This window comes from Heliangelus exortis, chromosome 2 (assembly GCF_036169615.1).
Source record: "Heliangelus exortis chromosome 2, bHelExo1.hap1, whole genome shotgun sequence".
Taxonomy (NCBI): domain Eukaryota; kingdom Metazoa; phylum Chordata; class Aves; order Apodiformes; family Trochilidae; genus Heliangelus; species Heliangelus exortis.
Window position 1 is genome coordinate 3,445,830 of NC_092423.1, and position 26,021 is coordinate 3,471,850.

Below are 26,021 nucleotides of genomic sequence, written 5' to 3' on the forward strand. Positions count from 1 at the left end.
TATTTTATTTTATATATAATATAATATAATATAATATAATATAATATAATATAATATAATTATAATAAATATAATTATAAATATATATAATAATATAATAAATATTAATAATAAATATAATAAAAATAATAATAAATAAAAAATAAAAACCCCAACCAAACAAATAAAAAAAAAAAAAACAACCAACCCACAAGAACACTACAAAGATTTCATATTCCAAAAGCCACCCAAACCCAAATTTCCTACACATCCCAAGGAGGACAGAGCCCTTGGGGGCTCTGCAACTTCCAGGGACAGCACCCCCTCCCTATGAACACCTTGGGAAAAGGGGAGACCCTGCACCCCAAGCAGGTGAAGTAAAGCACCCACAGCTTGGAGTGAGGTGCTGAGCATGCCTGGGGGTGTGGAGCCAAAAGGGGTGAAGGTGTGGCCATACCTGTTGCAGTTCCATATCTAAAACTGCTTAAATATTCATTCCAGGCAGCTGAAAAGAAAATAAAATTTGTTTTGAGCTGGATTTCATGTTTTCTTGCTGTCTCCCATTTCTTTATCAAGTGCCACTGGGCACCTCAGACAGAGAAAGAGCAGAGTGTCAGGAAAACAGTGTTCTTGGAATTTCTTTTCCTTTTTTTTTTTTTTTTTTCCTTTTTCTGTTTCACGTTTTGAAGGAAACCCACACCCCCTGTGTGCTTGCACTGAAGAGCTATCCTATAATAAATATACAGAGAATCATGGAATTATTTTGGTTGGAAAAGACCTTTCAGATCATGGAATCCAACTCTTCCCCCATCACTGCCCCGTGTCCCTCAGCACCACATCTCCAGAGCTTGGAAATCCCTCCAGGAGATGATGGGGACTCCACCACTCCCTGGGGCAGCCTGGCCCAGATCCTGACAACTTTTTCCAAGAAGAAATCATTTGGAAGATCCAACCTTAACCTCCCTTGGCACAACTTGAGGCCATTTCCCCTCATCCCACTTGCCAGGTAGTTGTAAAATAAGAGCAAAACACACAGCAGGAGAGAGCAAGGAGCTGCTTGCAAAGCTGAGGGTGCTGGACTCACACCCGGGGAGGCTACAAGTGGCAGTAGTTTCATTAGCCCAGCAATTAAAATGAAAGAAGTTTATCTTTTTAATTGAGTTTCTTCCCGTTGAAGCACATATTGCACAGAGCTGCAGGGGATTAAATGAGAAGTCGCTGGAGGAAATCACCTGCCCTGTTATTTATTACAAGATTTTAACTCAATTTAAGGGCTGGTAATTGCATTTTTTTTTTTTTTTTTTTCTCTAATGGCCCTAATGGCTCCGGCAATTAAAGTAACCAGATTACCCCTAATGGGAAGCACATTTAGGGAGGCAGAGGGGCACTAAGAAAAGCTTTTTTTCTGCCACTTTCTTTGGACGCTGCCAAAAATCCGACACGGGAGCAGCAGCTCCCCTGCTTTCTTTTTCTGGTGGGGAGACACCAAAATCACTGCAAAACCAACCAAGCAACCAAAAAAGAAAAACCCCTTTCCTTTGCTGTTTTCTCCCAAAGAGGGGTTAGGGAAAGGCTTTCAGGCATCTTCAGCATCCCAGAGGATTTTATTTCCTTGCTCCAAGGAGTTAAAAGTCAGGAGCAATTTTTAAGTTGTCTTCGGACTTCCCAAACCCCACTGCCCGGCTCTGCTTGAAGGCTGAAATTCAGGGGAAAAAAAAAAAAAAAATCAATAAATTTTTTTCATTGACAGAAACACGGGGGCTCCAGGTGCGGGAAGGGAGTGCGGGAGAGGCTGGGGAAGGTGCGGGAGTGCGGGAGGTGCGGGGAGGTGCGGCCAGGGGCAATCGGGTCTGGGCACGATCTGCGTGCGGGCAGCTAAAGGCAGGGAGAGGTGCGGGATGGGGTGGGTGCGGGAAGGGATGGGTGCGGGAAGGGCAAGAGCGGGAGGGGGTTGGTGAGGGCAAGGACGAGTGAGGTGTGGGCAGGGGTAGGAGCGGGAAGGGATAGGTGCGGGAAGGGGGTGCGGGAAAGGGTGCGGATAAGGCCGGCTAAGGGCAGGGGGTGTGTAGGCAGGGCTGGGTGCGGGCAGGAGGTGCGGGAAGGAGGTGGGGACAGGAGGTGTGGGCAGAGCCCGGTAAGGGCAGGGGGTGCGGGCAGAGCCTGGGGTGCTGACAGGAGGTGTGGACAGGGCAGGGGGTGCGGGCAGGGCAGGGGGTGCACACAGGAGGTTTTGACATGAGGTGCGGGCAGGGGAGGAGGTGCTGATAGGAGGTGCGGGCAGAGCCGGGGGTGCTAACAGAAGGTGCGGGCAGGAGGTGCGGGCAGAGCCGGGTGCGGGCAGTGGGTGGGTACAGGAGGTGTGGTCAGGGCCAGGTAAGGACAGGAGGTGCGGGCAGGGGGTGCGGGCAGGGCGTGAGGTGCAGGCAGGGGGTGCGGGCAGGGCCGCGGGTGCTGACATGAGGTGTGGACAGGAGGTGCGGACATGAGGTGAGGGCAGGGCACGGGGTGCGGGTGCACACAGGAGGAGCTGACAGGAGCTGACAGAAGTTGCGGGCAGGAGGTGCGGGCAGGGCCGTGGGTGCACACAGGAGGTGCTGACAGGAGTTGCGGGCAGGGGGTGCGGGCAGGGCCGGGGGCGCTGACAGGAGGAGCTGACAGGAGGTGCGGGCAGGAGTTGCGGGCAGGGGGTGCGAGGAGGGGGTGCGGGTGCTGACAGGAGGAGCTGACAGGAGAAGGTGCGGGCAGGAGTTGCGGGCAGGGAGTGCGAGGAGGGGGTGCGGGTGCTGACAGGAGGAGCTGACAGGAGGAGCTGACAGGAGGAGGTGCGGGCAGGAGTTGCGGGCAGGGGGTGCGGGCAGGGGGTGCGGGCAGGGCCGCGGGTGCTGACAGGAGCTGACAGGAGGAGCTGACAGGAGCTGCGGACATGAGGTGCGGACATGAGGTGCCCCCAGCCCCCCTCTCCCCACAGCGCCCCCTAGCGGCGCTCCGTGTGCCCGCCGCCTCCCCGCTCTCTCCGCAATGCGGCGAGCCCCGCGCGGTGACGTCACAGCGCTCCCTCCCCGCCCCTTTTCCTCTCGCGTCATCGGCCTCCGCGCTCCCGATTGGTTGGCGGCCGGAGGCCTTGCCGCGCGGCACTCTGGGAGTTGTAGTTTTCTTCCCTCCCGCCATTTACCCCGGGGGAGGGGGCGGGGCGGAAGCCGCCCATAAGAGGCGGGGGGCGGGGCCAGGCCCGGCAGAGGCGGTGGCAGCGGTGGCGGTGGAAGCGGCGGCGCTGAGGGGAGGTGCGGGCCGGGGGACCGAGGGGTGAGGATGGGGGGTGACATCTGAGGCGGTGGCGACATCTGAAGGGGTGGCCTTGTGTAGGTGGAAGAGCCTGGGCCTTGAGTAGCGCAGGAGCCCGGTGCGGGGAGCTGCGGTAGAGCAGAGCGCGGCGTGGGGGTGCGGGGTGGAGCGTGAGCCCGGCGTGGGGTGCAGGGCCCTGGGGCTGCGGTGCTGCAAGGCCCCGGTGTGGGTCGGGGAAAGGGGGAGGCAGCTTGGGGGTGCGTGGAGGCGGGAGGAGCGCTGGGAGCTGTCGCTTGCTGCCCGTTCCACCCGTGGCAGAGGGGTCCCCCGTGGGTGGCCGCGCAGATCCCCCCCGCGCGTCCCCGCCGTGGGGGTCACCAAGGTCAGGGCAGCCGGGGGGGAGGTGTGTGCCGCTCGGTGCCTCTGCCCCGTGGCCACCTCGGTGAAGGTCACGGAAACTTCTTGCAGGGAGCACAGGGATCCACTTCTCGGGAGGTTTTTTTCGCGTGGAAATCTCAGTTCTGGCTGTTGACAGCTTTCCCGGGTGGCAGGCTGCTTCCTCTGAATGAATCAGGTTAAAATAAAAGTTAGGTGTAGAAGGTATAAGTTGTGGCAGGCACAGAGAGGCCAAATCCTTGGGCCTGCAGGTGAAAAGCTTTTGCACATTTAATTTACAAAAAAAAAAAAACCAAAAAAAGTCACTTTGCTGAAGTGGATGTGTGCAAAATGCTGCTGCAAGAATGCAGCCACGTTGGAAATGTATTTTTTTCATGTGTAGCCCGTGTATAAATTAAATTCCCTTCTTTCAAGAGTTAGGGAGTGCTTTTCCATGAGGCAGAACTGGAAAAATACCAGGAGTGATTTTCCTGTCAGTGCCCATTGGGGTGTTGCTGACCTCGTGGTGCTGACAAAAATGAGCTGGAATTGAAGGAGGGTGTTCATGCTGAGCACTGAAGAGGCAACAGGTTTTGGTGTAGCCCATGACAGAGCACAACAAGCTGTCAGGTTGTGGTGGATGGTTCAGGAATTAGAGCCCTTCTCAGGGCTGCTTGATTTTTCCTTGGAGGCAAAGTGAGGAATCACCTGAGCTGCAGTGGAAACTCCACTCCTCTCCCTGATGGATTCCCACATGGATCTGGAGCCCATCAGACTCACTCTGGTTCCTGAGCAGCTGCCATTTCACACTCTGTTCTCTCCAGCAGGAGTTGGAAACTCTCTCTGGTGGTGAAGGAGGTGGAGAAGCTGGAGTAGTGACTGAGGAACTGCCAGGTAGCTGCAGCAGCTCAGGGTTTCCACCCGGAGCTCTTGGGTTGCCTTTCTTGGCAGGGAGTGGAAAGGAAGGAATGAACTTTGCTGAGGTCAGAGCTGCTATTAAGGAACAGCCTGGGAAAGCAGAGCAGTGGAGTGGAAATCCTAAAGGAAAACACAGGGAGTGACCTCCCTGCTTTTAGTGCCTGTGAGCAGGGGAGGGGGGGGCACTGGGATCTGTCCTGGTGTGAAAAGGGATGGTGGAAGTTTGCTGCTTCACTGCACTGGTTTTGGGGTTTTTTTATGCTGTTCTGGTATGCAGTGATCTTGCTTCTCAAGACTTTGCTTGAATTAAATCATCTGTATGTAGCTCACCAGCTTGGGTCTAGCTCTTGTGAGCTCACCAGCTTGGGTCTAGCTCTTGTGAGCTCACCAGCTTGGGTCTAGCTCTTGTGAGCTCACCAGCTTGGGTCTAGCTCTTGTGAGCTCACCAGCTTGGGTCTAGCTCTTGTGCTTGCACCTCTCTGCCTGGACATATGTGACTGGTGGAAAACTCACTTTTTTTTTTTTTTTTTCCTCAACTTTCTCTTGATGTAAAACCTGAAGAGAGACTCTCTGTGTTTGCAGCCACCATGTCAAGAGGTCAGGAGCCCATTTACTCAGAGTATGAGACTGACACCAGCCAGAGCTCAAAGCTGATAAGAAAATTTAAAGAGACCCCGTTTGTACCCATTGGTAAGTTTAAGGATGAAGAAATGTGGTTACAGGAGCAATCCTTGAGGTGAACTCTGTAGCTCACTGCTTCTCTGTTGACAGGAAGTTACTTTGCAATTACTTCCTCGTGTAGGGTTGTTGTGTGGTGACAGCAGCACTCCTGCCCAGAATGGGGTTTGTTCTGCAAGAAACAGGGAAGTTAATGAGGTTTTTTTATCTTAAGTAGGAAGCTCAGAACCTACAATTACAAGGGAAAAAAATCCTAAACCGACAAACCCTGAAGGACTGTTTAGGTGAGCTTAAAAAAAAATGTGTTCAGGTGGTGGTGTTAGGTGGTAAGGAGTGGGTTTTGCAGCTGGTTTCTGGGAGCTGTGTGATCACTACTGATTGGCTTTAAAAAAATACAAACCAGAAATATTTAAAATGCAGCTCCTCTGCTAAACATTTCCCCCTTCCCTGCTGCCATCCCTGAGCTTAAAATGCTTTTTCTTTGTAGGTTTTGTGGTGCCCAAGCTTGAGGCATTTGTTAAAGTTCTCAGCCTTTCTGCTGAGACCCCGGAAAAGCCTCTGGGGAGAGAAAGGATCAGTGGTGCTCATCCTGAGAACTCTCCTCCCCTCAGGAACTGCCTCTGACATGAGGCACATTTTGATTTCCAGCCACCTTAAACTGAGAGCACTCAGGTCATTTGGGGTGAACTGTTCCAAGCCTTTGCCAAGAGATATTCATCACTTCTCTGGTCACAGGACTTTGCTCTTCAGCTTGCTGGAGTGTACTGTGAACTCCAGGAGGCTGGGTTCTCCCAAGCAGTTGAGCAGAATTTCCCTTTAACCTGTGGTGGAGCCAGTCTTGAAGGCCCTAATACTCTTAATTAGTATTTAATGAAGCTGCCACATGGATGATGCACCAGTGAAATGATGGTGTACAGCTTGAAAAGTGGAAGTGGTAAGATTCCTGTTCAGGGAGCCAAGCTGTCTGGGATCTAGGCAGTAAAATATACACAACAGTTAAAACTTGGCAGCCTCCTTCAGACTGTGTAAATAATCATCCTAGGGATGGAATAAAATGGATGGAATTTTGGGAAATTGCTGCTCTGTATTTGGTGACAGCATCTGCATGCAGGTTGGAGTTGGCTGTGTTTGATCTGGTGAAGGACTAAAAGTGAACTCTGGCCCTGGGAACTTCTCTCCCCAAGGTGTGGGACATGATTGTCCCAGTGAAATGCAGCCAAACATCACAGCACCCAAAACAGTAACCTCAGCAGGGTACATCAGGGTGGTTCCAGAGTGTGAGCTTCCTTCCAGGGATGAGGGTGCTTCCTGAAAAATAATCAAGGAACTGACACCTTGAGCTATAGCTGTGGCATTCTAATATGAATGGAAATTATAGAATAATTTGGGTCAATCCCTCTCCATGGGCAGGGACACCTCCCACAGCCCAGGTTGCTCCAAGCCCCATCCAACCTGGCCTTGAACACTTCCAGGGATGGAACAGCCACAGCTTCTCTGGGAAACCTGGGCCAGGGTGTCACCACTCTCCCAGGAAATAATTTCTTTGTAATGTGTGAATTCAGTCTCCTCTCTTTCACTTTGAAGCTGTTCCCCTCATCCTGTCACTCCATACCCTTATAAAAAGCCTCTCCCCAGCTTGCTTACACCCCACCTTCAGGTACCTGAGGGTGCTCCAAGGTCTCCCCAGAGCTTTCCCTTCTCCAGGCTGAAATAAGCCAGGAAAAGCAGCAGAGAAGGGAGAAGTTGGTTGCTGTACAGATAGAATCATAGAATAATTTGGGTTGGAAGGGACCTTTAAAGGTCACTCAGTCCAAGCCCTGCAGTATCAGGGACACCCTCACCCAGATCAGGGTGCTCAGAGCCTCCTCAAGCCTTGAACATCTCCAGGGATGAGGCCTCAGCCACCTCCCTGGGCAACCTGGGCCATTTTCCCACTCCCCTTTCCTAACATCTAATCTAAATCTTCTCTAATTTCAAACCCCCCCATCCCATCACTCCAGGCCCTTGCACACAGTCCCTCTCCAGCCTTCCTGTAGCCCCTTCAGATACTGGAAGGTCACTTTAAGGTTTCCCTGGAGCTTTCTCCAGGCTGCACAACCCCAGCTCCCTCAGCCTGGCTTCCCAGAGGTGTTCCAACCCCCTGATGATTTTCACCACCTTCCTCTGGACCCTCTCCATCAAGTCCATGTCTCTCTCTTCTCTTCACTGATTTATGCATTTAAGGAGCTGGAACTGGAGTGAAAACAGGGCAGGACTTAACCCCCTACCCAGAACCAGCGTGACGAGACCGAAAGGGGATTATTCCCCGAGTCTCTTCTCTAGGTGTTGCCACTTCCTGCATCTCCATGACTTGGATCCCAACTTGGATCTCCCTTTTTCCTTGCCTTGCAGGGATGGCTGGCTTCGTGGCAGTGGTTGGCTATGGGCTGTACAAACTGAAGCACAGAGGAAACTTGAAGCTGTCCCTGCACCTGATTCACATGCGTGTGGCAGCCCAGGGCTTCGTCGTGGGAGCCATAACGTGTGGTACGTGGGGTATTGGGAGGGAAAAACCTCTCCCACCTCTTATCCTGGTGGATAATATCCTCAGGGTGGAAGTGTCCAGGCCATCCTGATTCAGGATGTTTATGCTCATCAGTGGTGTTTGCTCAGTGTGTATTTAATATTCAGCTGCACCAACTCTGAGTGGAAGTTTTGGTTGGTTTTACGTGTGGGAAGTGGGGGGGGTTCTGCAGGTGCTGGAATTAGAGGCAAAAAAACCACCCCCCAAAACAACACACCACCTGATAATTAATATTTTCCCTGGTAATTATGTTGGGTGTTTCTGAATGGAATACACTTGTGTAGACTGTGGGACTATATATTATATATATTTTTTTTTTTTGAGAGGTGGAATTGTGAACATAGTGATCTGTATGTCTTGGGTCCCACCTAAACACTGCAGCTCTGTATGTTTGTGACTCTACATCCCATGAAACACTGTTTCCCTACACTGCATTCCCAGAAGGTACAACAGAAGAGCTTGGCTTTGGCTGCAAAGCAAATCAGAATGGTCTGAAAATCTCCATTTTGATACCCATTATATTTTTGTATCCATTATATTTTCATACCAGTTTCGATATCAAGATTTTAGAGTGTTCATCACTGCTATTAAAAAAAAATGCAGAAAAGCAAGGGAAGCATTGTTTCTGTTGCTGAGAAAATCAGTTACTCTTCAGGTTTTGAAATCCACAGTATAGACAGATGGGCCAGGGAGGGGATTCCCCCCCTCTGCTCTGCTGAGCCCCCCCTGCAGTGCTGGGTCCAGTTCTGGAGTCCCCAACAGCAGAAGGACACAGAGCTCCTGGAAGGTGTCCAGAGCAGAGCCACTGAAATGCTCAGAGGGCTGAGCAGCTCCCTGGGAAGCCAGGCTGAGGGATTGGGGTTGTTCAGCCTGGAGAAGAGGAGGCTCCCAGGTGAGCTCAGAGCAACCTTCCAATATCTGAAGGGGCTCCAAGAAAGCTGGGGGAGGGCTTTGGACACGGGGGGGTAGGGAGAGGACAAGGGAAATGGGTTAAAACTTGGAGAGAAAGGGGAGATTGAGGTTGGACATGGGGGAGAAAATCTTTTATTTGAGGGTGGTGAGACCCTGGCACAGGTTGCCCAGGGAATTTGTGGCTGCCCCATCCCTGGAAGTGTTCCAGGCCAGGTTGGATGGGGCTTGGAGCAACCTGGGCTGGTGGGAGGTGTCTCTGCCCATGCAGAGGAGTTGGAACAAGATGATCTTTAAGGTCCCTTCTAACCCAAACCATTCTGTAATCCTATGATTATTTTTTATTTAACCCAGCTTTCTAACCATGCTTGTATTTCTGTCTTGTAGGTGTGTTGTATTCAGTGTTGCAGGACTATGTGTTGAAGCCCAAGGAGTAGTGGAAAGCTGGCTGGTAACTCTTTTCCTGGTGGTAGCCTGTGTACTGCAGCAACAATCCTCATATTGAGGGGTTCTTGAGGAAAAAAAGAAAAAAATACATGGTATTAGAGAATTGCCCTGGATCTATTTTGTGTATGGTGCACTGTCTGGAAAGTGGCAGCCTAAATGATTGCACTCTGGGGGAGTGGGTATTAGGGTCTGGTTCTTCTAAGACTGACATTACTACATCAAGGTTAATTTAGGGGCTATAGTAGAGTACAATCCTTTTACTTCCCCCTGTCAGCTCAGTCCTAAAACTCAGTCCCTTTTTGCTGCCATTGCCCAAACCCACAAAATCTGACACAGCTTCTGTGAGGCCTCAGGCAGAAGGAGGAGGCTGTGGCTGTAGGATGCTTTGCTGTCAGTTTTTATCCAGTGGATCTCTTTGTAACTTAAAAGCTTCCAGGAGCACTGACTTCTAAAATGCTGAGATATAAACATCTATTTTTTTTATTTAAGGTATAAGTATTTGGTATATTGCAGCTATTTAAATGTTATATTTATTAATTGTTAGTGAAGACACAGGCTCCCTATTTTCGCTATGGATTTTCAGACTCTTGGATTACTGTATTTTTATCTTTATTTGGTGTTCTTCTGAATAACATTTAAATGTAACATTTAAACTATTATGAAAACTAAACCATGATTTGGTGTTTTAATTTCAAGTATATAATTTAATCTGCTTTCTGCAGTATCATTCCCTATGGAATTTTTAAAACATTTATGTCTGAAAAGCCCCCATCATCTTCCATGAGGTGTTGAGAGCCTTCTCTGTAGATTGCCACTGTTATTTTTCCACTCGAACCCCTTGTACCTCCAACAGCAGTCACAAAAATAAATGTGTTGATAAAGCCAATTTGTAAAAACCTCATTTTCTCCTCTTAGCTTACATTCCATGGTAGCAGTATGATGTCTTTGTAATAACTACCACAAGGTACATGCTGCACCTCTGTCTGTAACTGCACAGAGCAGTAGATCAAATATGAATAAATACGTGGCGATTAAAAGTTTTTGGTTATGGATTTGTTAGGGGGGGGGGTTATCATGAGATTATTATGATGACAGATGCATACAGCCTCCTGCAGGAGGATGGGGTGAGCTTGTATACATCACTAAAAATAAAAATCACCTCAGAAGAAGGCACAAGGGTGAGGGAAAGGGACCATTCCTGCTCTCCTTGAGCGCTTCTCACAGATCCTCGACCTCTCCCTTCTCTCCCCTCACCGGGGTGGGCGTTGGGGCCTCTGCACCGCGTCGAAACGGTTTTTTTAATTATTATTTTTATTTTTCCTTAACGTTGCTCTTCTTCCCCTTCCTCCTCATCCTCCCCAGCAGGGGATAGGGATAAGGAACAAGCTCCATAGCTCCACAGCTCCGTAACCTCCCCGTCCCGCTCTGGGCTCTATCATGGCGGCCGCGCTGAGGGGAGCGCCCCTCCCGCGCTGGGCGCATGCGCGGCCCTGGCGCCGTTGCCATGGAAACCGCGTGGGGCCTTGGCCCGGGTGGCAGCGGGAACCGGAGCAGGAACCGGGACCCGGTTCGGCCCGGCCCGACTTAACCGGAGAACCGGCGGGAGAAGGCGGCTGGGGAAACCCTCCCGCTGCCTTCGGGGTCGGGGAAGACGGTTTCGGTAGGCAAGAGGGGTGGGGGAGGCGCGGGCCGCCCTGCCAGGCCCGGTCAGGAGGCAGGACGTGGGGTGGGGGTGGGGTGCGGGGAAGAGTCATAGAATCATCACAAAATGGTTTTGGTTGGAAGGGAACTTAAAGATCGTGTCGTTCCAATCCGCCTGCATGGGCAGGGGCACCTCCCACTAGCCCAGGTTGCTCCGAGCCTCATCCAACCTGGCCTGGAACACTTCCAGGGATGGGGCAGCCACAATTCCAGTGTTTCACCACCCTCAAACTATAGAATTCCTTCCAAATGTCAAACCTAAATCTCCCCTCGTCCAGTTTCAAGCCATTACCCCTTGTCCTGTTGCTACATGTCCCTCCCCAGTTTCCTTGTGGGTGCTCATCAGTCACTGGGACCCCTTCTCCCCACACAGCACCTCTGGCAGATCCCTCCCTGCCAGGTTTGGGGTCGGTTCCCAGGTGCACCAGAGGGCTGAAATTTTCCCTCAGGTTCTCCCTCATGGCCACGAGGTCTGTGGGATGTGCAGAGGAACCAAACTCCACTCCTGTCAATCCTTAATCCACCTTTTCCACCCCGGGATCTGGAGTCAGGCATGGAGGGAAAGCTGCCTGCACAGAACCCAGAGGCACCAAGGGACATAGTTTGGGATTTTTATCAGGGTTGCTGCCTTGATGGGAGTAATCCCCCACGTTAATTACTTATTAATTAATTACTGGAGCTCCTGCCTTTGGAAGTCTTCACCTATTGCTTTGCTTGGACCAAAGATCACTCGGTTTTTAATTTTTTTTTTTTTTTTTGCTGATGGTAAATGTCAGGCAGGAGGAAAGTGGGCTGGAATACTTCAGAAAACTAATTGTCTTTAGTCCTGCTAATTAAAGCTCTGGGCATTTAATGGGTAGCAATATGATTGCCTTAATGTAATCACTTAATTGCTTGGAAATTCGGGGGAAAGATGTAAATCCAGTGCCTGAAGGGAGCATTTAGGATAAGCAGAGATCTTTCTTCCTCTGACAGGCCCACATTAATCCCAAAAATGGGGGGATCTGCACCTTTCTATGAAATGTAGGAAGAATGGATGGACCTGGGATCTCTCCTCCTTTTTATTCAGTATAACAGGATTGCCATGTTGCTTGGATTTGATTCCACCTTGCTCTTCTGGACAAAATTTCTCTAAACAGATCTGTTGAAAAGCAGTTAAAAACACTGGGGTTTTGAATGTTAGGGTGGAAAAGACCTGAAATCTTTTTTGAAGACTTTTTGAAAGCTGTTTATGGAAAAAAGCACTTGGAGCAAGGGGCAGTGGGGTTGAAGAGCTGTGCAGGGGTCAGTGAGGAAAAACTGTGAAGCAGCTGCTAGAAGGGGATGTTTTGCAAAGGGATGTTGATCTCTGCTCTCTGTCACTTTTGATTTTCTTCTTATTATGCTTTTAGTAAACAATGGAGCCAGAGATAAAAGAGAGTGAGCATCTTAAAAGCCAGTTCAAGGCTTATCAAGGACAACAGCAAAAGAGGCTGCAAAAAGTAATGGAGAAGAAGAAGGAAAAGCAAAATGGTCAGAAGGATGATGATGATGGCAATGCAAAGGAGACCTTCAGAATCCCAAATGATCTCAACCTGTTTGAAACAGGACAACCTGTGAATGAAGGGGACAGCAAAAGGTAAAGGCACAGCAGAACTGTTCCTTCAAGGAAGTCCCCCAAGTATATTTTGGCTATAATCTTGTGAAATTTGTTTGAAGTTGGCAGAGCACATTCTGTCTTCACATATTAATTATCCCCAAAACTCACCCTCTCTCTCCAATGTGTTTATCCTCAGGGCACTGAGATGTGCTCTTTATAACCAGTGTCTTGCAAATGAAGAGTGAAAGGACAGAGGGGTTAAGGGTGGCATTCTGGGGGCAGCTATATACAATCTTACAAAATACAATCATTCAGGATCACCAGCATCCTTGGAATTATTGTCTAGGTCCTTCTTAGCCCTGTAAACAAACAGGCAGGTTACATGAATGATTTCCCAGGAAATATAAGGGTAAAGCAGCTATGGGTTCCCCTGTCTATGCAATATAACCTGATTTAGTAAATCAAACAACAGCCAGATATATAGGAGGGTCTCACAGACAGAGCTGCCTCCTGCTTAAGGTTCTTGACAGGGTTATACAAGGTAGGGTTTTAAATCTAACTGGGGACAGAGGTCTTATCTCAGCCATTGGGGTAGTGTTTGGATTACCAGGACATTCTGGTGTGGATCTCCCTTCATCTTTTTGAAGCTGAGTGCATAATTCAGTTTACTGGAGCAGAGACTCAAAACCCCACCTCAGATCATTCATCTTCCTCCTAGTAGATGGTCAATCTTTCCTCCTGAACCAATTATTTTGTTTTGGTTTTTTTTTTTTTTTAACAAACTAGAACAGGTCTGCAGTTACTACAGCACTGGCTATTCAGGGATTTGCTCCCTCTTAGTGGGAAAGCCAGCTGAAGAAATTCCTGATTCTGCTCCCCTCTTTCAGCTGTGCTGATCCAGCTGTTTATTGGAAACTGGACTCACTTTCTGGGGCAAGGGGACTTTTATCTCAACTCATTTCAGTGATCCAGTTTACAGCTGAAGCCCCACAGGCTGTTTTACTGACACCATGATGGGGGTGATGTTCTGTGAAGCTGGGGCAGGCAGGAGGAGCTGGAAGCCTTGTCAAAACCACCAAATCATGGGTGGAAAACCACAGGCATCCACTTTTGAGACTGTTTCCCCCTCCTAGAATCTGGTGTGGGGAAGGGCACCTTCACCAAAGTTTATCAAGCCATAAACTGAGGGTTTTTTTGGCCCTAAACACTCATCTTCCCTCTGTGTCACTCTGGGCAACTCCCTGCTCAGCTTGTTTCTGGAGACTGCTTCCTTAACACCCAAGTGCAGAGGATGCAGCAGAGCTTCTGTGAAGGTGCAGGGAGCCCAGGAGTGAACCACTGACACTTTGGTGCTTTTGAGAATGTGGTGGTCAGGCTGCAATGTTTGGAAACAGGGAATTCACCTTCTAGAAATTAATGCTCTCACCTTCACATCATAAATTGTCTTCTTCACACATAGATCCCTCACTATGGCCTCTCATCTGACCTCTACCAGCTTCTCTCTTCCCTTCAACATTTTGTTCTGATAGTATATAGAGGATTACTATGGAGATCTGATTTTTTAATTATTATTATTTAATTTATTTTTAGTGGAGAGGGAGAGTGATGCCCACAATTCAGGTGTGGATTTGTCTGGTGGGGGAGAGGGGCTCAGGCTCTCCCACAGCACTGATGCAGAGGGTGTGCCCTGAGGGGCAGCAGAGTTCCAGCAGTTCTCTGCCATTTATCACAGAAATCACAGAATGTCAGGGGTTGGAAGGGACTTTCAGAGATCATTAAGTCCAATCCCCCTGCCAGAGCAGGAGCAGCCAGTGTAAGTCACACAGAACAGATCCAGGGGGGGTTTGAATGTCTCCAGAGAAGGAGACTCCACAACCTCACTGGGCAGCCTGTCCCAGTGTTCTGTCACCCTCCCAGTGATAAAACTTTTTTCTTGTGTTTACACAAAGCCTCCTATGCTCCAGCTTGCATCCATCACCCCTTGTCCTATCATTGCTCATCACTGAGAAAAACTGTGGTCCAATAGTTTAGTCCTGAGCAATTCAAGACCTCTCACTGACCTCACTTTTCAGTGGCACTGAGTGTTAAAAGTCCCCATTTGACAGGGCAGGTGTAGCAGGTTTATCCAGATTGCCCTTGATTTATTTACCTCTGCTATAAGTGTATCAAATCCAGGCAGGATTTGCTCCTGGAAAGGATTCACCAGAGTATATTTTGCAGTATTCCCATGACAAGAAGTTAGAAATTTGTTCCAGAATCACAGGGCTCCATCTGGTTTGCAGTGGCAGTGATTTCAGCACACCAGTGATGTTTATAGCAGTGCTTGGAAAACATCCTGCTCTCAGAAGCCTCCCTTCCTCTGAGCCTTGGGAATTCATTTTTTTCTTCCTCTCAATCTACTCCCAGATTTTGTTTAGGCAAGTGTTAAGCTGACATGTCTCTCTTTCTGTCTTGTTCATTCCCTTTCTTTATCCTTCCTGTTCTGTTTGGTGGCTTTAGGATCATAGAATCATAGAATCCTAGGGGTTGGAAGGGACCTCGAAAGATCATCTAGTCCAACCCCCCCTGCCAGAGCAGGGCCCCCTAGAGTACATCCCCTAGGAACGTGTCCAGGTGGGTTTTGAATGTCTCCAGTGAAGGAGACTCCACAACCCCCCTGGGCAGCCTGTTCCAGGGCTCCGTCACCCTTACAGTAAAAAAATTTTTTCTGATATTCAACTTGAACCTCCTATGCTCCAATTTACACCCATTACCCCTTGTCCTATCACTGGTCACCACCGAGAAAAGCCTAACTCCATCTCCCTGACACTCACCCCTTACATATTTGAAAACATTGATGAGGTCACCCCTCAGTCTCCTTTTCTCCAAACTAAAGAGACCCAGCTCCTTCAGCCTTTCCTCATAAGGGAGATGTTCCACTCCCTTAATCATCTTCGTAGCTCTGCGCTGGACTCTTTCAAGCACTTCCCTGTCCTTCTTGAACTGAGGGGCCCAGAACTGGACACAATACTCCAGGTGTGGCCTCACCAATGCAGAATAGAGGGGGAGGAGAACCTCTCTTGACCTACTAACCACACCCTTTCTAATGCACCCCAGGATGCCATTGGCCTTCTTGGCCACAAGGGCACATTGCTGGCTCATGGGCATCTTCTTGTCTACCAGGACCCCCAGGTCTCTTTCTCCTACACTGCTCTCCAGCAGCTCAGCCCCCAACCTATACTGGGAGTGGTTCTCCCTATCACATGGAGAATCTCTAACAGATTTGGGGAAGACACCTGAATTTCATTTAAAAGCCTTGCTCACAAGCTGCCCCTGGCTCTGTTTCCTTCCAGTAGAGTGAAAAGGTTCCTTACCTTCCTGCAGCCTCTTTCATTTGGCTGACTTTCTGTAGCTGAGCCTTGGGTGGAACTTGCTGCCTCATCTGTAAGATGGAGAGGCAGTCTGGGATGGGATGGGATGGGATGGGATGGGATGGAAGAAGGTTCTCAGAGGAGACTCCAGCTCTGTGCAGAAGGGATTTTTATCCTTCTTACTGTAAATGACTTTTGTCAAGATTGGAAGCCAGCCCTGAGGAAAACATCACTGATCAGGTGTGTGAAGAGTTGGTTTTGGGTTTTTTTTTTTCAGTTTGATTCCCTAACTGTTAAAATCTTTTTGTCCAGGTGTCTCTAATTAAATCTGCATAGGTTTCTTGCTCACTTCTATGAGGGGTACATGTGGGAATAACTCAGTTTTGCCTTTTCTCTGCTCAGATTGCTTGTTTCTTTCTTCTCCTTTGTTTACAGCTGCCTTTGATCTCCCTTTGATTTCTGCTTTGAAAGGAGTGCATTGCTTAATTATGAATTGTGTAATAAGTTTTGCTCTTTATGGCATTGCTCTAAGGTATCATTTATTCTGACATGTACATATTTAAATGCTCCAAAGTCCAATTGGAGCAAAAAAACCTGCTGAAACTTTTGAAAAGATTGAGGTAAGTATTAAGATAGCTGTCTTGTCTTCCTGTGGACATGCCTAGAGCCACAGGTACATACTGTACCAACTGGACTTGATCTCTGTGCTCATCCAAGCTACCTACTTCTGGCATTCTATAAGCAAAAGGGATGGGAAACTATTCCATATTAAATCACAAAAATGTAGACACCTGGGGTCACACTGCAGATAATAAAAATTCAGCCTGGCTGGTTTAGGTGTCTTGAGACATCTGGGATGCTGTAAGGCATCAGGAGCTTCCACCTGGGAATGATAGGACACAGGAGACCCTTCAACAGCAGCAGCTGAGGGGTGGGTGGGCAGCCCAAATGTCACCTGTCTGGGGGGAAATGATTTGAATCTCCTCATCAGAGCATTTAGTGGCAGCTGGAGAGCCAGCAGGGGCTCTGCCAAAAATATATTTACCAAAGGTAGAGTCAGCACAGCTTCTTTTAGCATATTTGCTTCCCTCTCTGGGGAAAGGAGGTGGGTTTGTGCTCTGAAATGCTGCTGCCTGGAGGAGTCTGGCTAAAAAAATATACCTGAAATTGGAGGATTTAGTAATTTGGGGGGTTGGTTGGTTCATATGCCTACACACAAGTGGCAGGTGCTCTCTGAGATGCCCCAGAATTTCTCCCAAGAGCTCTGGGTTGTGGCAGCAGTCCTGATGTGGGGAGCTCTGGTAATCCTGGGGCTTCTCAAATAGAGATCTGATTTTACACAACTGAACTGAGCCCCTCAGGTCTCAGCTTCTGGTTTTTACATTTGGAGGAACCATCCTGTAAGGACAGCAAAGTGATTAAAGCAATTAATGCTCTGAATATCTCAGAAATTCATAAATGTTACTAAATGTACTAAAGAACAGGAGAAGCAAGGCTCTTCCCTCCCTTATTCATCTAAATATTCCCCTATTTTTGATACTCTCTGGTTTTCAATGAACTCCCCAAAGCAACCTGAACAATACAAACCAATTCCAGTCCATTCTGTTGAGGTTCCAAAAAAATCAGATGAGGACACAGGGAGCTGGTCTGTTGGGGATGATTGTGGAGCATTAATCTTTAAATAGAGAACCTCAGCAGCAGCTTTTGTAGCTGTTGCTCTGTTGGCTTCCATTTGGTTCAGTCAGCAGAGAAAATAAAGCCTGAATGTCCCAGGTCCTGCCTGGTTTTCTCTGAAGAATCAGAGAAGTCAGACTCAGTGAGGAGAGACTATTGAGGAAGCTCAGGAGCTCTGAAAAGCTTCCTCCTGGGGTGTTTTGCCCCAGACAACAAGAGGAAAGGAAGAATTTTGGATGAAATAAGTTAACTGAATAGATGAGGTATTAACTTGTGTTCTGACCTGATGCTCTCTGCTTAACTCCCTCCTGGTAAGCTCAGCTGATCCAGCAGTTGTTTCATTATTTTACTTCTGGAATTTGAAGCACATCACAGTCACCTTTGCCATTATGCCCTCTTTATTTTATTTTTTTTTTTTCCCCAGGCTGCTGGAAATTGAGAACGAGCAGCTCCAGGATCAGCTTCGAGAGATCCGAGATGAGAACTGCAGATTGTACAAACTGGTGACAGAGAAAGATTTTGAGATAAAGCAACTCCAGAAAAAAATACAGGAGGACAGATTTGCTTTGTCAGGTAACCACAGTAACTTTTTTGCTCTGGTAGTTCCAGTATTTGCTTGATGATGGCAACAGAGGGAGGAGAACAGATTCATTGTGAGTTCCTGGCAGTGAAATATCCATGTGGCATCTCTTTACCTGTTTTATGCTAAAAAGGAGGATTTTGGTCATGTTGTGGCTGTCTGTTTCCAGTCCTGTAATTAGCTTCTTCTAGCAGGAACCAAAATTCATCTCTCAACTGAGAGAGACTTGTTCTCTGAGCTTGCAGGAGTTTTCAGAAAGCTTCTCTGAGCTTGCAGGAATTTGCAGAAGCACTGAAGCCATTTGGTTCTGAACTTGGAAAATAACTTAGACACTTGGGTATATCTTTAATCAACACTTTGAGTTGCTCCCCAAACTTGCAAGGGTCTAAACTAACACTGGCATTTGCAGATTTTCCTAAAGATCTGTGTCTCCACCATGTCAAGTGTCTCCTTGCCTTATTTTTAGAGGAAATTCCTCTCAATAGTTTGACATGACAACACAGGTGGACTGGTGTCTGCTTGAAGATTTGGGTCTTAGCCCTCTTTCTGTTGAAAACAAGATAGAAACACTGCTGTTCCCCATCTCAGAGAGCTACTGAAAGGACCAAATGACTTCTGGTAGTCAGACAGGTCAGACCTAAGGTGTAAAATACTGTTACTGATAATTATGTGTCCCTGAAAAGAACTATAGTGCCCTTTTGGGGTACAGAGTGATCTCCTCACAGAGCTTCTCCCTTGCTACTATTGCCACAACAGGTGAGCAGTCATAGAAATTATATTTAGTAAAATATTTAGAGCACTGTTGCAGCTTCCACTGCTGCACAGTGTAAATTTCTTTATTCGGGCTCCTTTTGTTTGAATGCCTGACCAGGGCAGATGCAGGATGCTGGCTGAAGGCAGAATCCAGCTCTAAAGTCTCTTGGGTATCCTTCAAAAACTGAACTGTGCAGGCTGCACCTTCTCCACTGGGTGCCACTGTTGTTCAGGACAGTAGGGATGGCCAGGTTAGTGCAGAAGGGGAAACCCAGCAATAAGAACCAAATAACACTTAAATTACACCTTAATTCCTAAAAAAAAAAAAAACCCAGTCTGTTTGGGTTGTATTTAAGTGAGATGATAAACTATTACTGGGTCAAGAGCAGGAGCCAGATGTGCTGTTGCAGCTGGTTTGGGTGCCTCACATGCCAGTTTGTGGCACTTTGCCCCATGCCTGTGACTTCCTTATCTGTTTTGTGGCAAGAAACTGAGCCCCTTGTGTGGGAATGGAAAGCTTTGATGAAATCTGGGCAGTGTGTTTGAAGATCATCACATGGAAGCACCAGCCTGGCTTTGGGTTAGCTTAGCATTTGCTTTGATTCATAGAAACCATTATTTATTATGAAAAGTGAGGGGAAAAAATTTAGCTTCTAGGTGAGAGGGAAAATAGATACCAAATAAAGGAGTAAGAACAGCAAAAATTCTTTTTAAAGTAATCAATTTATTATTTTACCTACAATGCTTTTAAGTAGTGGTGTGGGGCCATAGTCTGTTTTCACCTATATTCTGCACAACCCCTTTTATTCCTCTGAGGGTTTTAGGGGACTCAGAACTCACTTAAAAGTGATCTTGTCACCCTTGCATTTCACCTCAGTTCTTGAATATAATAAAAAAATAGAAAAGTCTTCACTCTAGAGCACTGAAAGAGGATGAAAGAGTTTAAAAGAGTTAAAAAGTTCAGTCTTCCTATGTCTCAATATAGATTTGTTATTGCAGGCTGATATTCACTGCTGAGCTGGAGGCTTCCATGGACATTTTATGCAATTATATTGATTTTTTTTTAATTTTTTTTTTTTTTAAATTTTTTTTTTATATTGAGTTTTGCACCAATGTGACAACTTTCTCCACCATGCTCCATGAGAGCCAAGTGACACACAAGCCAGTCCTGGGGATTCCTTTATATGTGACACTAATTGAACCCTCTCTGATGAGGAGGTGAATGAAGTGTCTGTTTAAAAGAGTAATTAAGAGAGTAATACAGTAAGGCTCCATGGATAATCTCAAGGGACATAAATAGGCACAATGAAATTTCCTGGATGTTATCCAGGACCCAACTGTAATAGTGTCCCTGACCTTTTAGGACAGATGTCTAGAAAAGTTTGCATCTCTGCTTCAGCAGTTCCTCTGATAATAAACACCCAGAGCAAAACAGTGTTCTCTTTTTCTGCAATTTGCTGAAAATAATAATAATAATAATAATAATAATAATAATAATAATAATAATAATAAAATTGTGAAAAGTTTGCATCTCTGCTTCAACAGTTCCTCTGATAATAAACACCCAGAGCAAAACAGTGTTCTCTTTTTCTGCAATTTGCTGAAAATAATAATAATAATAACAAATAATAAATAATAATAATAATAATAATAAAATTGTGAAAAGTTTGCATCTCTGCTTCAACGGTTCCTCTGATAATAAACATCCAGAGCAAAACAGTGTTCTCTTTTTCTGCAATTTGCTGAAAATAATAATAATAATAATAATAATAATAATAATAATAATAATAATAATAATAAATTGTCCTTCACAGCAGTGGGCAGAAAACACCTTTACACTTTCCATGTTGCTCTGACCAATGTTGTGGCTTTCTGAAGTGTGAAATGTGGCTTTTCCAGCCACAATTTGATGCTGCCTGAAAAGCCCAAGCAATGCAGCTGGAATCTCTGACTCCTCTTTTCCTTTCCTTGTTCCTTTAAGTGCCTGGTACAGCTCTGAGAGAAAGGGGTTAGACAATAAAAGTGCATTGTCCACTGGACAGAGAACAAAAGCATCATCTGTTCTGAATCTTGCAAAAAATAATTTGCTTTTCTGTCTGCTTTTCAGGGGCCCCTGGTTTAGCTGGAGATGTTGCTGCCACCAAAATTGTTGAACTGGCCAAAAAGAATCGTGAGATAACTGCAGAGGCTGAGAGTGAGAAAGCCAAAGTGAAACAACTGAATAACAGAGTCAAAGACCTGGAGAAAGAAGTGAGGCATTTTTCTTGCTCTTTTTCTGCATGCTAAGAACCATAGAAATCCAGTTTGTGGGAAGCTGGGTTTAATTCATCTCCCTGTTTTGGATTTGCTCTTCCCTCCATCCTTGCTTTGAGTTCTTGCAATTTCCTGCCATGCTGGGGGGGAGGTACCCTCAGGTGTTTCCCTCTTTGCAGTAAGGAGGAGCTGGGCAAGTTTTTCCAGAAGTTATAATGAGAAAAAGATTTGTGAAATAGCAATTAGGAATGTTCACTTGTGTTTGAAGCACCAGGGCCTTTCTACCACTGTGGCAAAGATATTTTTCTGATTTTTTTTTCTCTGTGAGGAGAACCTAAACCATTACATATACTCCCACCTCCTTAATACCAGCCATTAATTAGTCCTCTATTATTCTGAGCTTTATTCATCCCCATAATGAAAGCTGCTTTTTGCCATAAGTACTTCCAGAACTGAGACAGTTGCAAACTGTCTCACTTAATACAGCACTCAGGCAAATTAATTTTTCTGATTTAGCAAAACTTTTTCATGTGTGCTAACCTTTTACAGGAATAATTTTCTCCAGGTGACTGCTGAACTGAAAATTAAATGCCCTGATGTCAATGTTTACTTTGTTCATTGGCTACCAGTGCACTCCTTTGCACAATACTTGTAAGAGTTTGGATAATTTTAAATATTTTGCTTCCTTAAGAGACATCCTTTAAGCAGATCAATAATGTTTATTGTGCTACCTGATAAAATGGCATCTGACAGTTTTAGTCCATCTTTCACAATCAGTATTAATATGAATGATGCATATATGCAAATGAAGTGATCTGAAAGATCAAGAAATTCAGTTTTTGAGAGCTGCTACATAAATCCAGAATGATGATGTCAATCCAGAGGGCTCTTCTCAAACAGTTGTCAGGCTGGCTAAGAAAAATCAGGTGTTGCTGTGGACATAGAAAATCATGTAAGTAGGGGAGAGAGCCATGAATAATTTTAAGAAAAATTAACTTGGTTGTAATTCCCTACTGCAAAATTATAATGACCATTATTCAAACAGAAACTCAAAATGCTCTCAGACATTGACTCAAAAGAAAGGACCACAGATAATTCAGGAAAGGAAATCAAACTCAAAGCAAAGAGAAATTTTCAAGAAACAGAAATCTTCAAGAAACAGAAAATTGGTGGTCAAAGCAAAGATGGACATTTTAGTGAATTAATCTGGCTGTGGACACCAAACCAAACCAAATCAAACCCAAACACTGCAACCTGTCTCATCTGAGGTGAAGATGAGCCATGGAACCATGCCCTGGTCACTGGTCTGTGGGTTCTCCCTACCTTATTTGAGATGACTCTTCTCTAAATTAATGATCACTGGTTGAATTTGTGGATTTTACTTGTTCAGTGAAACCACGTGAAGATGTAAAATGGGTAAAATTAAAGCAACATTTGACAGTGGGAGGCATCTGAGGAAAAGGAGTGATGAAAGAGAAGAGCTGCCACACACAGTTGTTCACATCTCTTCAGTTACTCTTAAGCTAAGCTGGATCACTGTCTGGACACTCTTCTTCTTCTGTTGATTGGAAAAAAAAACCAAGACAACTCAAGTACCATTTGGTTGCCCACACAGAAGCATCAAAGGACAATCAGATCCCACTGGACCTCTCAGGCATCCCTGCAGGGCTGTTTGACATCCTGGTGCAGCAGCTGAAAACCTTCCAGATACCCTCAAACTCTGCTAACTGAGTTGTGGTGATGGTTCCTTTATAAATCCATCACAACATATATTTTCACCACTGGAAAACACAGTTATTTTACATAATTGTTACCTCTTTGCTTGTATGAAAACTGGAAAATATGTAAATGATTAGTGATTTAACTACATCCCCACAGACAAAATGGAAGGTGTGGCCCTTGGGTAATTGAGCAATCCCTTAGCAAAGGGTGGCACATGTAAACAAAGGCTGCAAAGGGATGTTTGTCAGATATTTTTCTTTGGATTTGACCTTCCAGCTGCCAACACTGCCTGGAATTTCTCATTCTCAGTCCATTGACTGAAAGAGTTCATGAACTGCACAGAAGGAGTGGCCTCAAGCATTGATCTCCTTGCAAAGAAGGGGTAACTTTAGGGCTGGATCTGAGTTATACTCCCTTTCCCCAAATATCACTTTAGTGAAGAAGCTCTTCCTTTGAGCCTTCATTCAGGCAAAGAATCAAGATTTTCTGCTCATCCCAAAGAAGGAAGTTTCATCCCTTTTGTCACAATTTAACACTGGCCTGGCAATTAAACCAGATGCTGCCTATTAATCTCTCTCTCCTCCCTGGTAAAGAAAGGAGAGAGAATAAGGGAGAGAGACTGATGGGTTGGAAACTAAACTACACAGCTTGAATGAAACAGGAATGAGAAATAGGAAAAATTGCTAAATATATACAAATCTACAGGAAAATTGATCCCAGGTTCCTCCCCCTTTTCACCCCAATAATGTTCAAATCTCCACCGAGGCTGCAGGGCAGCCCTGGGAAAGTCCAGGCTGGAATCCTGGGGTCAGCAGCAGTTGGGAGCTGGAGGCAGGAACACACAGATTCAGGCTGGGATGGATCAGGAGCACAGGCAGAGGAAGGGATGGAATCCTCCCAGGGTGAAGGAAGGGAAGCAGGAAAGGCAGGAAGGGCAGGCAGCTGGAAGCTGGAAGCTGGCTTGGCCTTCGTGATGCCTCAAATTTCTCCTGAGTATGAGGTGTATGGGATGGAATCCTCTGTTTGGTCAGTTCTGGCATCTCTCTTGTCTGTTCCTCCCCAAAGGAGGTTTCAGGTGGGACCTTTTTACTCTTTCCGGAGGGCAAAATGTTCCTCAGAGCTGAGCAGTGTCCCTGGTTCTGCAGCCCATTCCCAGCTGTAACTCTAAACACCCAGAGTTATCAGTCCCAGAGCAGCCACTGACTGAGAAACTTGCTGTTCATTTCAGCAAGTGCAGCTCCTTACAGGAGACTGAGCTGAAAGCAAAAGTACCAGACAGAAAATCACCTTTATCCTGGCCCAAACCAGGACACCTTTGTATTGCTGCTACCCAGTCTTTCCAGCTCCAAATTCACTCCAAACCAGTAACAAATCTGCAACCTCAGCCCAGGAGCTGATGCAGAGCAGAAGGGTTATGTGCTTGGCTTCCTAAACTGTGGCAAGTAATAAGACATTTTCATCCCAGGTTGAGAAATGCTACCTTAGAGCTATCCCAGCTAAAGAAAAATAGCCTTGACATCATTCCTATATACTCATTTCTCCTTTTAAATTCATCTGGTAAACAGAGCTTTGTGCTTTTTATCATTTATGCTATGATTTTCCTGAAGAGTGGGTGAATTGGCATCCAGAACCCAGGACAACATCCTGATCTGTTTCTCCTGTTTGTACTGGATTTGCTTTTATATATATATATATATATATATATATATAAACACTTACTTTATGAACCTGTTGTGATAAAATCTGACAGAAGTCTCTCTACTTGATAACTGAAAGGTTTTCCACAGTAAAGCAAGACATGCTTCTTCAGAAAGTATTTCAGGAAAAATTGCATGCTTTCCTACTGATAAGATTTTAAAAACAAGGAGAAATTAAATTGTGGGGATTTTTCCTGAAGTAAATAAACATTCAGGATCATAAAAATGGCAGTTGTGCTTTTTTCTTTTTTTTCCACTTTTTTTTATTTAATTTTTCTTCCATGGAGGTGATCTCTTCACTGTGGCTGCTCTATAATAACAATGTTTGTTTGGGTTTTTTTCCAGCTACAGACAGCTGTAGAAAAAATACATTATCTTGGTGGTGGTGATGCAGGAATCAAGCAGCCAGCTCTGAAGATGATAGAAGGAAACCTGGTATGAACTGGAGAGAGGAAATCAGAAGCTGATACTTAGTTTTTCCCTTCCATTGTGCACTCCTTTCCTTATGACAAGGATGTATCTGGTCACTAGTTTTGTGAGCAAAATTCTCTGTTTGTGTGTTCTCTATGACCCCCAAAATTAGGGAGGGCATTTGCATGGACCTGGGGAAAAAAAAAAATAAAAATCCTGTGATCCTGAAGGATCTGTGGATCTTAATCACTTCTTTTTTCCCTTGAGGCTTCTGTTCTTTCTATATTCTTCTCTCCAAAGGCTGAAAGCCCAGAGGTGAAAGCATTGCAAGAAAAATTAACCACAGCCAACTTTAAAGTCATGGACTATAGGAACCAACTCCAGTCTGCAAAACAGGAACTGAAGATGACCCAAAAGGTACTGTTTTACTCTTACAGAGGGAATTCTGTGCCTCTGACCCTGTGCAGGAGGAATATTCTTGTGAAATCAGCAGGAAGCTTCTTTTTTTTTTAGCTTCCATGAAGTATTCCAGGGAACTGTGAGGAAGTAAGAGAAGACCAGGGTGTAGTGGTTGCACTGAAAAAAATGCACATTGAGACACACATTCCATGCTCTGACCCCACAGCTGTCATTCTTTCTGTGTCCATTATTTCTGTTTCTATGCTGGGTACAGATTGTTTAAGGTTTGAAAGCCCCAGTTCAGCAAAATAAGTTTGTGACTGACTTGAAGCATACATCCAAGCCCCTTCCTCCTGTCCAAAACATTTAATTATGTATTTATTTCAATGTAGGCTTCAATCCCATGGAAATCAAGGAAATTAAAGACCAAGCTTGCACTGAAGCACATATTTAAGCAGTTTATTGGAGTGACACCCAGAGTAACCTTTTCCTCTTCAATTCATGATGGATTTTTAATGCATAACTGTGTGTTCTGTTTCCTTTGGTTTCAGTACTTCACATGAGACCTGCAATGCAGATCAGAGTAGAGAATATGATCCTAAAAATAGAATTCTCCTGACCTTTTTATAAATAATTTAAATGCTCTTCATACTAACTTTAGCTCTCCTTAGTGTGGCTGGACTGGAATTGTGCAAGAGAGATTGGCTTGATTCCTGATTGCAGGGGTGTGCATTAAGACAGTATCTGCACC

General features: G+C 45.9%; 2 protein-coding genes across 8 annotated transcripts in view; both read left to right on the top strand.

Annotated features, from left to right (window-relative positions):
• The first annotated feature begins 1,796 nt into the window (after positions 1–1,796).
• HIGD1A (HIG1 hypoxia inducible domain family member 1A) lies at positions 1,797–10,037 on the top strand. Of its 4 annotated transcripts, none has more exons than XM_071734552.1 (4): positions 1,797–1,807; positions 5,137–5,244; positions 7,624–7,758; positions 9,092–10,037. In XM_071734552.1, the coding sequence occupies exons 2-4, from the start codon at positions 5,142–5,144 to the stop codon at positions 9,139–9,141; spliced, it is 288 nt and encodes a 95-aa protein (XP_071590653.1). In that variant the 5' UTR covers positions 1,797–1,807; positions 5,137–5,141; the 3' UTR covers positions 9,142–10,037. The 4 variants fall into 4 exon arrangements, with proteins under 4 accessions (XP_071590653.1, XP_071590654.1, XP_071590651.1 ...); XM_071734553.1 differs by lacking the exon at positions 1,797–1,807 and adding an exon at positions 3,173–3,260; XM_071734550.1 differs by lacking the exon at positions 1,797–1,807 and adding an exon at positions 3,194–3,282.
• Positions 10,038–10,702: 665 nt separating this feature from the next.
• The window catches only part of CCDC13 (coiled-coil domain containing 13), a 39,000-nt gene continuing 23,681 nt past the window's right edge, over positions 10,703–26,021 (top strand). For all 4 annotated transcript variants that reach the window (XM_071734555.1, XM_071734556.1, XM_071734557.1 and 1 more), the window contains exons 1-6: positions 10,703–10,811; positions 12,244–12,470; positions 17,880–18,028; positions 20,896–21,038; positions 24,806–24,895; positions 25,172–25,288. In XM_071734555.1, the coding sequence (XP_071590656.1) occupies positions 12,250–12,470; positions 17,880–18,028; positions 20,896–21,038; positions 24,806–24,895; positions 25,172–25,288 (720 nt within the window). In that variant the 5' untranslated portion in view covers positions 10,703–10,811; positions 12,244–12,249. The remainder of the gene's footprint in view (positions 10,812–12,243; positions 12,471–17,879; positions 18,029–20,895; positions 21,039–24,805; positions 24,896–25,171; positions 25,289–26,021) is intronic.